Consider the following 16,448-nt stretch of genomic DNA (forward strand, 5'->3'; position numbering starts at 1 on the left):
CCTTCATAACTATTCTAATTCACATAACTCATATACGAAACCAATTGTTATTTTAACTTAAAAAGAAATTAAATCATGCCTTAAGCTTTCCTTCTTCAAGAATTTGTTATCCTGTTATTATCGGAGCTTAGATCGCTAGGTTTCAGATTGAAAATAAAAAAAAATGGATATAAGGAGAAAATGTTTTATCGAAAGAAGAAGAACGAGAGTTCGCTTATTCGTTTACGTTTACTGATATAACTTATAATATAAATAAAATCTTTCGTAAGTTTTATATATATATAAAAATACTATTATAATAATATATTAATAATAATATAATATTAATAAAAAATTTATTATTAATAGTTATCTTATTCTTTTTTAGCCACTAAGTAATCTCTATTTTTAGAGTATTTGACCAACTTCGAGTACCCTAAAATACTCTAATATTTCTAAAATCAACGTATCCCAATAATCCCATCAATATTTTCTAACTAAAACTGTTGTGACATTTTTGGCCTCCAATCAGGTCTCCAAGGTCGCCAAACCTAAAAATATTTTTATTTCACAAATAACTCATATTATATCCACGTATTTCAAATAAATCTCCGTAATTAACATATTACTCTTATTTATCCACTTATCGGGTCTTCAGAGTCGCTGAACCTGAAAATATTTTTATTCCACATATAGCTCCTATTACATTCACACATGCTATATAAATCTCTGAATTATAAATTATGTTTATTTACTCACTTATAGTAAATTTAAATTTTATGCTTAAATAGATTAGTAGGATCATAATCCCACTTATTACCTGATTAACCTATAATATAAATATAAACCCTAATTATTTAACATTAGGCTTATCGGGATATTGCAACTCCTTTCAGAACAAAGCTCTTGGTAGAGATATTGAACTGTAGTTAGGGAACTCGAGTTGTGGCTCTCAATGAAAGCACCAAAATATTGACGCTGAAAAGTGGCCAAAACCAGCTCAATAGATTGGTGAGATGAATGATGAGTTTAAGTAAAAAAAAAAAAAAATAAGAGAGACACACACAATTTATAGTAGTTCACTCCCCATGTCCCGATGGTAATGGAGCTACATCCACTTCGAGATTTTATTTCTCACAAGATGGTAATTACAAAAAAAAAGACTAAGTGTTTAAGCTCTAGTTTCTAGAGAGAGATACTTTGACCTTATGGGTAGTTTTCTGAATAAGAAACTTGAAGCTTATTTTTGTAACTCCCTTGAGGGTAAAATTTGGTGTCGATAGCTTAAAAATTGCAATTGAAGTGTGAGACATAAATTGATAAAGCATTAAATTATCTTCAAAATACAAGTTGAATCACGTTAATCGGATCAATATTGAGTTATGGTAGTTTTATTGAAGGCAGTTCATAACCCAACACCCAAGTTGACATCCAGCGCCCAGGTTGACATCTCAGCACCTAGGTTGACATATGGCATCAACCTGGATGCTGGGTAAGTGAAAAAAATGTCCAAGGGGTGTACTTTAAGATTTTTAAGTGGTTAGTCTACTTTTGTGTTCTGGCGAAGCTGGTCACCAATTCTCAGTGATGTTGCTATTCTTGGGAAATGAGAGAGTTGAAACTCTTCATTTTTGAGTGAGTTTCCCATGATGGAAATGAAAAATGCAAAGATGTTAATTTTACTTCTCTAACTTCATGGGTCTTAGTTATTAGGAAAAACTAGATGGACGGTCAAAACAGAATCAGAAGCAGATAAGCAAAACCCAACGCACTAGGCCATTTGTCAACCTGTGTGTTGGGTACTCATTCTCGAGCTCTCAGGATTTTTTTATACTTCCAAGATTCTTGAACTTGAGGACAAGGTCTCCTACCCCATTTTGACCATTCTGGATTCATTGATCGAATCAGATTGGGTATTTGAGCCACCATGTTGATTGTCAACCTTTGCACTGGGTCTTATTTTCAGGGTCTCGGGTTTATCGTTTTCTCCCTGAGTTTCCTTGAATCTTCATTATTTCTGATGATGGAAACCATTCCTAGAACATATTTTTGAGAACTTGATTGGAAATAGCCCAGGTTGACAATATGTCAACCTAGCCCAAAAATAGTTGAATCTTATTCTTTTATGAAAACAGAGAAGATGCTTGGAAGAGTTCTTAAAAAACACCACTGGAATCGGCCTAGGTTGACAAAATGTCAACTTGGGCGCTAGGCAAGGCCCAAGTGTCAACCTGGATGCAGGGCCTTGTTTTTGGCAACCAGGAAGTGCTATTTTTTTCCCTAAAAGTACCTATTTCCTTGTTTTTGAAGAAGAAGAAGAAGATGAAAAAGTCAGATTGTCGATCTAGTACTTGGAAGGTACCTAAATTAATAAATTATGAACCTGAGCGTAAGGTGCTCGGGGCCGTGGGTGCTCAAAAATGAACTTACTCTGAATCCGATTCTTATGCCTCAAATATGAACATGGTATGTCTAATTGATGTTCCAATGAAAAGTTTGACCCATTTGTACTAAGACGGTCCTGAAAATTGAAACCCTAGTTGGAAATGTAACCTTGGGCGATGGGTTGGCTTCTAGGGTCCAGGTTTGTGTAATTTCAGCTCCTGGGCCTGGATTTGGTTCCTCCATGTCTTCATGATACATAATATTGAAAGATAGTTAGTTGGAAATGAGTTATTGAAATCTGAACTTTGATCACAAAGTTCTCGAAGTCAACTTGGGCGCAGGGCTAAGGACCCCTCCCAGGCCGACTTGTTATGATTCGAGACTACTCAACTCTGAGATGTCATCTTTCTTGCCACGTGTCAAATATTTATGTCCATGTCATTAGGACTACTCTTGGTGTAAACAACCAATTTTATGTAAATGTGACATAGAGCCTCCATTCAACAAGCGATATTTTCATTCAAGTTGAGCGACACATTTGAATTAGGAAATAAGATAAGATTATTATAAGGATATACATATGCGCATTTAGTATACATGTTAGATTATATGAATTATAAACTACCAACACTAGTATGGTTGAGGTACAGAGTGTGTGTGGTATAGTATGTTGTTACATGGTATTACATAGCGTTACCAATACTAGTACTTGATGAGTACAGAGTGTATGTGGTATAACGATCAGTTATACTCATAGTACGAACAAACCCTATCAACATTAGTATTAGAAAGATACTTAGTGCATGTGCTATAGAGGTCATATTATTGTTAAGAATGTTTGAGACTCATTCTACGCATTGGACGCAGGTTAAACTTGTAACTAGGTGTATGGGCGCCTGAGTTATGAGACGAATTATATGATTATATATTTTATGATTTTTTTACCGAGTCTGTCAACTATAGATATAGTTTCATGTGTAGGTAAAGGCAAAGTGAAGGTTGAACAACAGTGAGTCTGGAGCTCATTGATGATTGTACATATCGAGATGGTTAGGCCTAGAGTGTTCGATTCTTTGAGACGACTTAGGCTTGCATTTTGTAGTCGAAAGGCGACACCTTTTGTTAATAATATATTTTGAAATGTTTGAAAGTATAAATAAGGGATCCCAAATTTTTTAATAAATATGTTTATTTAAGTAGAATTTATTTCATTTTTAGAAGTTTAAATAAATTTATTTTCACTAAAATCCTTTAATTAGCGACATAGTAATTTAGAAAATAGCATAGTGCACCTAAACAAGTAGAGTACGTTACATAAGGAAGTCAATGAAAGTTTGTAAATATTGTCAGAATAAAAATAGCTTTCGATAATCCAAAGTCAAACATAATATCGACATTATTATTGACAAAAAGAAAAGATTATTATTTTTAAATAAAAGTGAAAGTAAAATTTTCCTCTTAAAAGCAAGAACATGGAAGGTATTTATCAAGACAATCTTAACTGTAAACTGTAATTCAAGAATAAATGTACCAATATAGATAACGTCAACTCCAACATAACTTTAAGCTTTGACCCCCTTTTATTTGGCTTTCTGAGTTCCCTTAGTTCCTGGTTGTGCTTGCTTCTTTTTTAATTTTCCTTATTTGTTGGGCTTGTGTTGAGAAACATAGTAAGAAGATTCAATCTTCTCCATTTTAGCTTGCTTTGCTCAGCTACACACTGAGAAATTAGGTTACTAAAACTCCATATTATGTTATAAGTGTTGAAGGTTGTCTTGATAAAGCTAAATAAAGAAGAAAGTGCATGAAGAGCACAACAAATTATGTAAGAATCAAGAAGAGTAATATAATGATCTTTCAACTTGGATTGAATATTCATAATTTGTAGAATAAAATCTCTCACTTCTTTTGATTCATCATACTTAATGGTTGTGATTTCATTTATAAGATGTCTAGCTTCAGGGTTTTCACCAGTGTCATATTGTTTTTTACAACATTAAAAATCTCTTTGACATTTGTAGTGTCTGGTAAGCCACTAAATAAATATTTGTGATTTGAAATTTTTATAGCAATGAGACTATGATGATTTGACTTTTCCCATTGTGCATGAAGAGTTTTTTGGGCAACATTGTTGGTATCAATAAGATTATCAAGTTTTTTTTTTCTTGAAGGCTTAAGTCCAAATTGATTATGCCTATAGTAAATTCCACATCTCGTTTCCATTTCCAATAGTTGGAGCATTTAGAATTTGGATGGAAATGTTTATTGTTGCTCACAAAAAAGGAGACCGTAAACTCAAAAATTAAAACTTGATCAAGCTATGAGAAATGCAATTAGAAAATATTGTAGAGTCAATTAGTCATTACAAACTTCCATTTGGGGTGAGAATATTACACACGCATGATCTACCTTCATGGAGTTAACAATAAAGAAAAATACATATCAATTAAGAACTTATTACCTTGGGCCAATAATTTTTATAAAAAATATATATTTCAACCCAAAAAAATAATAAATATATATTTGAATTATTATCTTTGAAAAATAATTAAAATATGCACATTTAATATTAACCCACTTCATGGAATGTGAACTAATATATATAACTACTAACTTTGGGTAATTAATTACACATATAGCTAACCAAAATAAATAATAATTTTTACATATGAAATTTAGTGATAAAATAATCATTGAAAATTAATAATTTTCAATCAAATTTTCAAAAAGATATATATTAATTGGTTATAATATATTGATAATAAAAAATAAAGTGTCCACCACAAAATATATATATATTTTTTTTTATCAAATAATCAAGTTTTAAAATTTTAGAACAACAAATAATAAAAAGTAGGGGTGAGCATAAAATCCAGAAAATTGAAAAAACCGTTTAGACTGACCTATCGAATACCATTGGAACCGAAACCAACGAAATACCGAAAACCAAAAAAACTGCTAACGGTTAAAACCGCCATTGAACGGTCGGTTTTTTTTTTTTTTGGTAATAAACTGACCGAAAAAACCAAAACCGACCGTTATACATATATATATAAATTTATTAAGTTTTTTTTTTGCATTTATTATAGTTACTAATAATATGTAAAAATAATATATTATTTTTTAATTAATATTAAAGTTAAAAGAATAAGATAATTAGTTTTTGAATAATTAATTTGTATGTTTGTAGTAGTAAAATATTGAATAATGTATTTATAAAATAAATTGAATTATTTTTTTTTAAAAAAAAAAAATTTAAAAAGTTCGGTTTGGGCAGTTTAAACTGACCAAATTGAGGTTCAAAACGGTCGGTTTTAAGATAAGTTCTGAATTGGTCGGTGTCAGTTTTTAGATTGCACCAATCCACACCGAAAACTGAATTTTGGATTTTCATATAGAAAAAAACGACCAAACTGACCGATGCTCAGCCCTAATAAAAAGATGTGAAAGAAAGAATATTTGTGGAGATTATATAGTCAAGATAAATCAAATTAAGAGAGTGACAATGTCAAATAAAACGAGAAGAACCCCAATTTTTTTTATGATTTATAGATTTTGAAAAATCATCAAAAATATTATTTAGCTGTATAATTATTATTTAATTAATAATAATTACTAAACAAAGTCAAAAGATTAATTAAAAAATCACCAAAAATGAGAAATCAAACTATAATAATGCTGAAAAAAAAGAATCATTGAAAATAGAGTCACGAAACTACCTCACTCTCTCTCACTCTTCGGTAGCCGCAAGTGGGCTTCGTCCCAGGCAGGTTGTCTTCAACCTCCAGCAGTTTCAAAACGAGTCAAACAACCTAATTCTAGTCTAGTCGGGTAACAAAGAAACTCTAGCCAAAAACATAACAAAATGACGTATTTTTTATGGGTTTTTCTCGAGATTCTAATTCTAATCGATCCATGCATTTAATTTGGAGTAAAAACAACTAAAAGTGGGTAGATCTAATTCTTAAGAGAATTCACTTCAATTATGAGTGTCAAATAAATAATTACTTTATTTATATATATTTGTGGAGTTGAAGAGAAATATATAAATATACATGTCTTATTCTTTTCAATAATTCATATTTATGGCAATGAAATACTTTTGGGCTACCTCATGTGATAACCAATTGATTACAAATAGTATAATATAGCCCCTTTATAAAGGGCCGAAAATACTTTACTTACGTATCATCAGGAAGTGGATTAATATAAATATGACAGTAAGAAGAGCTAATACAAAAGTGTGTAAACTATAAAAACGAGTCAAAGTGGATTGTCCCACTCTAGCACTTCCTCGAAACTCAATCCAAAAATTAGAGCTAAAATAATTTGATTATTACAATTATATCTCATCCAATTCAAAAATTAATTTTGGTGGAAACATTGTAGATTAATCGGTAATGAGATTTGCACAATCAATTTTAGTCCATAATCAATATAATCGGAAATCACAAAATTAATATCATAATTTATTCAATAAACCCTAAAATTTTAATCTTAAAATTCTATTTACTTGACGATTTTAGGCATATAATATATAAATAGAAAGAAATTTTATGAGGAATAAAATCCCTACAATTTTAAGATTAAAAAAAATGTAACATATAATAATTACAAAATTAATATGAAATTAGAGATAATTAACCTATACACGGCAATAGTTACACAAATGATAGGTCCTAAATCATATACAATAAGCAATCTGATGTATGTTAGAAAATTAAATAGCCCAAGATACAAATTTGTATATAATCTAGAACACAATAATAATGACACAAGAATTAGTATGCATACCTGATTGATCCATAACAATACCGCAATTCGATAGTGCAATACTATCAACTAAGTCTTCTTTCCTAGATGTCTAAATCAGAAGCAGTTTTATTTATCTGATTATTAAAGGGTATACAATCGTGATGATACAATAAGTATTTATAGAGTTAGAGGTGACACTTAGCTATATAACTCTAGTTTTATTGGGCTTGCTCATCAAATGCAATTAGTTAATTGGAAAATCTCACATTTTTGCTTCAACTAGACTATACACATGCACATAGATCTTAAGCACATTAACTATTAATCTTAGCACAACAAAAAATTATCCAATCAACCTATAGTTTTAATAAAATTAATAAAAGTTAATATAAGCTCAAATAAAAAATGTAACACTGTGTGGTTCCCAAAATTTTTGAAAAGACCAAAAAAGTGGAGAAAAAATATGCACCATGTGATCTCCTTTTGTTAATAATAATAAAGTAAAAGAGAATAAACTACAAGTCAAGCTAGTAATATTCCATTTTTAAGCATCTTTTGTACAAAAATTGAAAGGAAATATAAATTAAAAGGGGTAAGATAAAACTTAGAGGGCTCATTTGGTATGTTATATTGTATTATATTGTATTGTGTTGAATTATATTGTATTGTATTAGTATTATTTAAGAAAATAGTATGTCTGGTGTTGACTTGTATTAATAGGTTGTGTAAAGTTATAATATATTTTCAATAAACTCGACCCTAACACCGACTTTGGATCGGGTCCGGGTCCAGTGTGGGTCCAAAGTTTGGGTTCGGGTCTGGATTTAGATCTGGGTTGGGGTCGGGTCTTGGTTCGAGCCTTCGTCTCAGTCCCGGTCCCGGTCTCAGTCCCGGTCCCGGTGCAAGTCCCGGTCTTGAGTTTGGGTCCCGAGTCTGGGTCTGGGTTTGGGTTTAGATACGTATCCCTAGATCCAGGTCAGAGATTGGAGTTGACTAGGACTGAGCATAGGCCTGTTTGGTTGGTTTTTTTCTATCTAAAAATCTAGAATTCAATTCAGTCTGGATTGGTGCAATCTGAAAATTGACCGACCAATCTAGAACCTATCTTAAAACTGACCATTTTGAACCTCGGTTTGGTCGGTTTCAATCGCCCGAATCGAACTTCTTTTTTTCTTAAAATATGATCCAATTTATTCTATAACCACATTATTCAAAATTCTACCAACTACAGTCATACAAATTAATTGTTCAAAAATTAAATGTCTTATTCTTTTTACTTTAATATTAACAAAATAATAATATATTATTATTATATTACAGTAGAACCTCTATCCAAGAATACACTTGGGACCAAGTAAATTATATTCTAATTGGGAGGTTATAACTAAATAGAGTTACACTAAAAAAAAATTAAAAACTAAAAAAATATCAATGTAACAATAATAACAATAAATAAATCATTAATACTATATCGTAATAGAAATATTTTAGAGTAAATATAATTTCATACATGTATTATAACTTAAAATAAAATTATTAATTTTACATAAATAAATTTACAAAATACATGTAAATATTTTATTAAGATGTAATTATTCTTATATAGAGGTATACTTTGTTAATACGGGACTTAGAAAATGTATAACTAATTACAATTTAGAGGTTATTCTTATTTATAACTGGCCCAAATCGGGACTTGATTTTTTTATAACAAATTAAAGGTTATTCTTGAATAGAGTATTCTTAAATAGAGGTTCTACTGTATCAATAACTACAATACATAAAATAAAATAAAAAAAACTTAATAAATTAATATGTATATATATGTTCATATAACGGTCGGTTTTAGTTTTTTCGGTCAGTTTATTACCCAAAAAAAAATCGACCGTTCAATGGCGATTTTAACCGTTAGCAGTTTTTTTGGTTTTCGATTTCCCTGGTTTTGGTTCCAACAATGTTCGGTAGATTGGTTTGAACAGTTTTTTTAGTTTTCTAGATTTCATGCTCAGCCCTAGAGTTGACCTTAACTAAATCTTTTGTAAATATTATAATATAAGCTAATACAGACCATTTATTATATATTAAATAATATAACTTACATTGTATTAAAAAAAATTATCTTAATAATTAATATAATATAATGTTTTATTTAATAATAATATTATTTATTATTTAATAAAAAAGAAATATAACCATTTAGAAGTGTCAAAAATTAATATACTTAGGGTTATGCCTTGTTTTAAATAAATGTTTATTTTTCTCTCTTTTCTTTATTATTTGATAAATTAATAAACCGAACCAAAGGTGAAGAACATGAACCAAGAAGTTTCAAGGTATTGATGTACGTACGTACGTGTGTATACTATACACTACTATACATATATAGTAAATATTATTAATAATTATTTATAGAAGTGTACGTACGTACAAGAGATGTAAATGTGTCCTAGAAGACAGTGCATTTGGACGTACACATTGGTTACGTAACGTTTGGAGTTATTCGAGTTTGACTGCAGTACATACATATGGACTCAGAACCAGCCAAACCTTATTTTATAAAAGCTAAGCCAATTATTTTTCCCCAAAAACTAAATTTATACGAAAAAAAATATCATAATTCAGATTTAGAAAAAGAAAATTAAAGAGTGTAGTATAGCACTGGATACTGGAGTAAGATGGGAATGGAAATGACATGTGGAGTGACCCACCGACTATTTTCTTTTATCAGCTTTCTCTTTTATTTGAGCTTTGGCTGATCAGCTAGCTCATCATCTCATAGGCCAAAGCTACTTTATTATATTATTCTTCTTTAACCCAAATACTAATTATTATGGATTAGACCCATGTGATAATATGATATATGAGAGACTCAGAGTCTCAGACTCAGACTAACACTCACAGTCTCCCTTAATATAAGCTCTAACGATACGATGTCGTTTATACAGATATAAAGCAAAATAGTATAAAAGTTTTCAAGGGAGGAATAATAATATGGAATGGTATAATGGGTGGTGGTGGAGAGAAAAATTAAGGGAGATTGTGACACCTGACACTATATATATAACGTATATACGTACACTTATACACATATCAATCACAAGAATAGACGGCTGAGATTTGATATTATACTATCGATATCATCAGTTGTTATTATTGTTACTATTATTTTCCAATAGGGTCCAGATCAAGAGACTATTCCTTGTGCTGGCTCCAATTATACACTTAACTAACTCATCATATTAATTGAGAAAAGTAGTAATTAGATGAGTACATAATTATATTTATTTAAAATTAGACCAACGGTGAAAAAAAAAACAGTTTTGTGGTACACTACACAAGATGATTACTCATTAATTATTATGGAGAGAGCCGTTTTTTCTTTTTCTTTTTCATTTTTTTTTTTTTTTCATTTTTCACAATGCCCTTGTAATTTTATCATAAACCACCTTTTTAATATACGATATCTGTTAAACTGATAAACTAGACACTTTGGTGCTTTGATAGCTATTTGTCTCTCTGGTTTGTTTCCCAATAGTCTCAACTGTACAAACTGAGAGAGAGAAAGAGAGAAATATAAGTTGCAAGAAACGAGGAGTGGAAGAGATTAGAATAGCTAGGGTTTGATTTAATTTCATCGGGAAGGAAACAAGTTGCAGAGGTACACGTTAACCCCTTCCGCGTGCAGCCCTTCTTTCTTTCTTTCTCTATTTATCTCTGTCTTGCCCTTTACAGTATATATGTGATTTTATGTAACAAAAAGACACAGAGAGAGACTAGAGAGACTACTGTTTATTATGTATAGCAAGGGAGAAAAGAAAAAGTACACATTTCCGAGGGAGACCTGTCTGATCTGATTATCTACCTTTTTACAGTAAAACCAGGCCAACACATATTTTAGAGGGAAAATCACCTCCTCAATCAATAAAAAAAAGTAATTAAAACAAAACAAAACCCTGTTTGTAATTTTTTTTTTCTTTCTTTTGATCAGTAGCTATAGCTAATAGGATAGCAGGCAAACCCTGCAAACTTTAGGATTTTCTGTAAAAAGACTCAGTTTTTTAGCTTAAAACCCGGGAGAACTATAGCTTGATAGGGGAACAGGGAGAAAAATGGAAATTATTATATTATGGGTTTTAGATTAATTAGTTAATACATATAATCGTGTGTGTATATATGTTTTATATAAATGGATCAGTTTGGGGAGAAGAAGAATAGTAATACTAGTAATAGTTCGATGTTGATGATGATGATGAATAAAAATAGGGATAATAACAACAACAACATGCCTCTATCTTTCACCACTGGAAACCAAAGAGTCACCGGCGCCGAGATCAATATTAATCCTCAAGACTACAGTAATAGTGGCAATGATGGTAATAATAATAACAGTAAGAATTTCTACACTACCCATGAGAACAGCACCAACAACAACACTACTAATCTTTCTTCTGCAAAAATGAGAGGCAAGATTATGGCACATCCTCTCTTCCCTCGTCTCTTGACCGCCTATGCCAATTGTCAAAAGGTGATCATGTACATGATGTGATTAACATGAAAACCCCACTTCATGCAAGGGATTTAAAAACTTTTTTTGTTCCTATTCTTTTCAAGAATATTAGTATTTTATATACTGATCTATTTTTAATTATTATTATTAAAGGTAGGGGCACCTCCAGAAATGGTGGCTAGGTTAGAGGAGGAGTTTAATTATAATTTGAATAATATTTCAAGAAGTAGTACTACAACAAGTGGGGGTTGCTCATCAGATAATCAACCAGACCCAGCTCTGGACCAGTTCATGGAAGCTTATTGTGAGATGCTGATCAAATATGAAGAAGAGCTTACAAAGCCTTTTAAAGAAGCCATGCTCTTCCTCTCAAGAGTAGAGTGCCAGCTAAAAGCCCTAACCGTTTCTTCAACCTCAGATTCTCCTGGTATTATTATATAATATATATTTTTTTTATTTTTTTATAAATATAAAAACACTTTACTTTTTTGTTTTTGTTTTGTTCTCTCGTACTCCTTCCTCATCTGGGTCTTTGAAACTTCTTGGATGAACGACATCAAGGCTTTTAGTACTGTTTGGAAATGAACCTTTTGAAAACAACATGGAGATATATATAATTTATTATATGCTTGTTATTTTATTTGTCAACATCACCAAATCTATCTCATATATATCTTACAAATTATTATGCAATTTGTTTATTTCCTAGGGAGAAGTGAAAACTACTTCCTTCTCCACACCCGAGCCTAACTAATTAATTATCTTTATAGATGAAGATTTTTAATTTTCTGTTTTGGGTCAGTAATTCTTTTTTTCTTCATGAATTCTTAACACTACAGCATAGCTGATTGTTAGTAAATATACAACAGCAAACCTATCTTAGAAAATTCTGCTTTTTCTGGGATTCTCTACACTCTTAAGTTTCTATTAAGTGCTGAGAAAAAGCATTTAAAATAGCTTATTTTGGTAGCTGGCCGAAGTTTTAGTGATTATCTAGCTAGGTTTTATTATGATGAGTTGATATATATACAGCAGCGCAATTAAAGTTTGTTCCTTTCATGAGAGATTTCTTAATTAAGTGTAATTCTTACGTATAGTTTCCGTTCTTATTGTGAGAATTTACTTATTACTAAAGCTTTCTGGTTTTTGAAGTATATGTAATTAGGGTTTTGTATTTAGCTGTCAGGTTTGCTATAGGTTTTCAATTCAGTTGTAAACACGTACTTTTCTAACTATATATTGCTAGTCAAATTATATATCCAATATGTGAACTGTGTGTATTTATCTTATTTTTATTCTTTGTATTAATGAAGTACTTAATATGCAATTATACTCTTACATAGTTTGCATAGGGAAACTCCATGTGAATCTTTATATTTGAATATATAAATCTTAATTAGTCTTCAGATGATTTTCCAAATTAAGATCTAATATTATCTTTACATAATTGTCATGTTTTGCAAAAATTATAAATAAATACAAAGTTTAAATAACTAGTTTCTCGTGAAATAAATGTTCATGAAGAATACCATGACCTTTTAAATTTTTGCTAAAAATAATGTCTGATGACTCTGCAGGTTTAATTTGGAAAATATAAAAACTCATAAGATTCTATATTTTGCAAGACAAGTCATAGCAAGCAGGGTTTTGGAAATACAAAAAATATTATCATAAGCCTTTTCAGCTGTCTATATATATATATAAAAATCTATATTAGAATCACATATATTTTAATTTCCTGTCCAATCAACTGACCTGCTGTGTGTTGAGTCAAACGTCTTTATAGTAATTTTGTAGATATCAAATAATCAGATTAGTTTTTGGCGTGTTGTAAATTGATTCATTGAATGGTGAATCATGCATGAATCTAATGTAAATTCTTTTGTAAATGGATGTTCAGAAGAAGAATTGGATGATCATCATATGAATGATGATGAAGATGATGGTGATGATGGTGGTGGTGGTGGTTTAATAGATCCTCAAGCAGAAGATAAGGAGTTGAAAGTTCAGCTGTTGCGCAAGTACAGCGGATACCTTGGGGGTCTGAAGCAGGAATTTCTTAAGAAGAAAAAGAACGGAAAGCTACCTAAGGAAGCCAGGCAACAGTTGCTCGAGTGGTGGAGTAGACACTACAAGTGGCCTTATCCTTCTGTACGTACGTTCATATATATATATATATAATTGTAGTGTTCGTGTAAATAGGGTTCATATATTAATATGATGATGGTGTGTGTAGGAGGCTCAAAAACTGGGTCTGGCAGAAAGTACAGGGCTGGATTTGAAACAGATAAACAACTGGTTTATAAACCAGAGAAAACGGCACTGGAAGCCATCGGAGGACATGCAATTCGTGGTGATGGATGCTGCTCACCCAGCTCACTACTACATGGACAATATCATCTACAATCCTTTCTCTATGGATACAATCCTTTGATCCTATCATGATGCAAAATCAATTTCTTACTATATATATCTACAAAGTATATCATTGGGTTTGTGTTGATGTATCTTTATTAACTTATAATTAGCTAGACTTCCCCATATGATGACTGTGATGATATACATGAGTCTTTAATTAAACATTACACTCTTTTTAATATACCCAACAAATTTGTGTGATCTTCTTTTTGTAAGGGGAGACCTATAATATATATTGACTAACTAATTATAGCTTTATTATTCCTTGGGTTATATTTAATTGGTTGAATATATTGTTGATAGCAAAGTTTGTATCGATACACGATGTTTTTAATAATAAAGTTCAAGAATTTTTTTGAGGTCACACTATTTATTGGTTTCGCTTCAACCCACTTGGTAAAATGATCAACCGCGATTATTGCGTAATTGACTCCTTTTCCTATAGGGAGGGATCATTTACTAAGTCTATCCTCCAACTGCAAAAGCCGCCCATGGGCTACTTGTGTGTGTGATCTCAATAGGTGCCTTGGCATATTTCTGGCATTGCTTGCACTTCTTTACATACTCTATTCAATCTTTCTTTATTGTGGTCCAAAAATACTCTTGGCAAAGAATTTTCTTGGATAAAATGGGTTTGAAAGTATAGTCTTCGCAAAAGCTACCATGAATCTCATGGATCACAGTGTTGATTTTTGTTTCAGTGATGCACCTCAAGTATGTCATTGACAGTCCTCGGCGATAAAGTTTTCCATCCATAATCATGTAACGGGGAGCTTGGTACTAAACCTTTCTGGAAGTGGCCTTGTCCACAGGAAGCTCTCCTAAATTCAAGAAATTGTATATAGGGGCCATCTAGAAGTGAGAGTTGTCGACTACAACTTTTACTCCTAGACCTCAATGCTTGGTTTCTCCAAGTGAAAAATTGGGACTACTCTGTGTTGTATGATAACATGTCCACGAACAAATTTTGTTCTCTTGGAACCTGACGAACGTTGTAACTTTAGAATCCTTACAACAACTCCTGGGACATCATGACATATGTAGTAATTTTTTCACCCTTCGTCCGGTACTCAGCAGAAATTTGATTCGCCACTAGCTGGGAATCACTGTGTACTTCGATTTGTTGGACTCCCACTTCTTTAGCCAATTTTAAGCCTGCCAACAGAGCTTCGTGTTCTACTTCATTGTTGGAGGCACGAAAACTAAAATGTAAAGCACTCTGAAGCTAATGCCCTTGTGGGGGAGATTAGAATGATCTCAGCTCTAGATCCCTTTTCATTGGATGTTCCGTCGACGTAGATCTTCTAGGTGGGAAGCTTCGAGACTGGATCTTCCGGAAGATCATTTAAGCTAGAACACTCTACTACGAAATCAGCAAGGGCTTGACCTTTGATAGATACCCATGGTTGGTACTGAATATCAAACTGGCTAAGTTCCATGACCAATTTTAGCAACCTACTGGAGGACTCCGACTTCTGAAGCACCTAGCGGGGGGAAGGATTCGTTAGTACTTTTATGACGTGGGCTTGGAAGTATGGTCTTAGCTTTTGAGCCCCAGTTAGTAAGCAAAATGTCATTTTCTCGATCATAGGACACCCAACAATCTTTTGCTTATGTAGTAGACGAGAACTAGACCTTTTCTTCCTCTCGCACAAGTGTAGCACTAATAACATGATCAGATACTGCCAAGTACAAATACAAATCTTTGCCTTTCATGGGCTTCGATAAAATGGGAGCTTGAGTCAAATGCTCCTTCAATTTTTAGAAAGCAACTTTGCACTCTTCAGTCTATTCAAACTTCTTGTTGCCTCGCAACACATTGAAGAACAGTATGTACTTATCCATAAACTTTGAAATAAACCTACTGAGTGCAACAATTTGACCAGTAACGCTTTGAACATCCTTGTGTTTCTTGGGAGAAGGCATGTCAATGAAGGTTTTAATCTTTTCAGGGTTCGCCTCGATTCCGCGAGAGCAACAATGAACCCCAGGTACTTTCTAGAGGAAACTCCAAAGGTACACTTCTTGGGGTTCAGCTTCATCTCATACTTCTTGATTACTGGGAAAGCTTACTCAAGATCTTGGCCATGTTCTTCAGAGGTCTTGAATTTAACCAACATTTCATATACATACACCTCCATGTTTTCTCCTAATTGGTTTTTGAATATTCAGTTGACCATCCGTTGATATGTGGTTTTGGCATTATTAACCCAAATGGCATCACCTTATAGCAATAAACGCCCTTGTCAGTTTGGAAGTTAGTGTATTCCTCATCCGCGGCGTGCATTTTAATTTGATTATACCTAGAGTAGGCATCTATGAAGTTGAGCAATTTGTACCTGAATGTGGCATCTACCATCTGATCTATCTGCAGGAGTGGAAAATAATCTTTGGGATAGGCCTT

At 32.0% G+C, this 16,448-nt stretch overlaps 1 protein-coding gene across 1 annotated transcript; it reads left to right on the top strand.

Annotated features, from left to right (window-relative positions):
• Nucleotides 1-10,422: 10,422 nt before the first annotated feature.
• LOC115700665 (homeobox protein knotted-1-like LET6) lies at nucleotides 10,423-14,305 on the top strand. The gene is made up of 4 exons (XM_030628284.2): nucleotides 10,423-11,644; nucleotides 11,780-12,053; nucleotides 13,527-13,777; nucleotides 13,863-14,305. Exons 1-4 carry the CDS (start codon nucleotides 11,306-11,308, stop codon nucleotides 14,058-14,060), a joined length of 1,062 nt encoding a protein of 353 aa, XP_030484144.1. The 5' UTR covers nucleotides 10,423-11,305; the 3' UTR covers nucleotides 14,061-14,305.
• Nucleotides 14,306-16,448: the final 2,143 nt, after the last annotated feature.

Source organism: Cannabis sativa, chromosome 8 (genome assembly GCF_029168945.1).
Source record: "Cannabis sativa cultivar Pink pepper isolate KNU-18-1 chromosome 8, ASM2916894v1, whole genome shotgun sequence".
NCBI lineage: Eukaryota > Viridiplantae > Streptophyta > Magnoliopsida > Rosales > Cannabaceae > Cannabis > Cannabis sativa.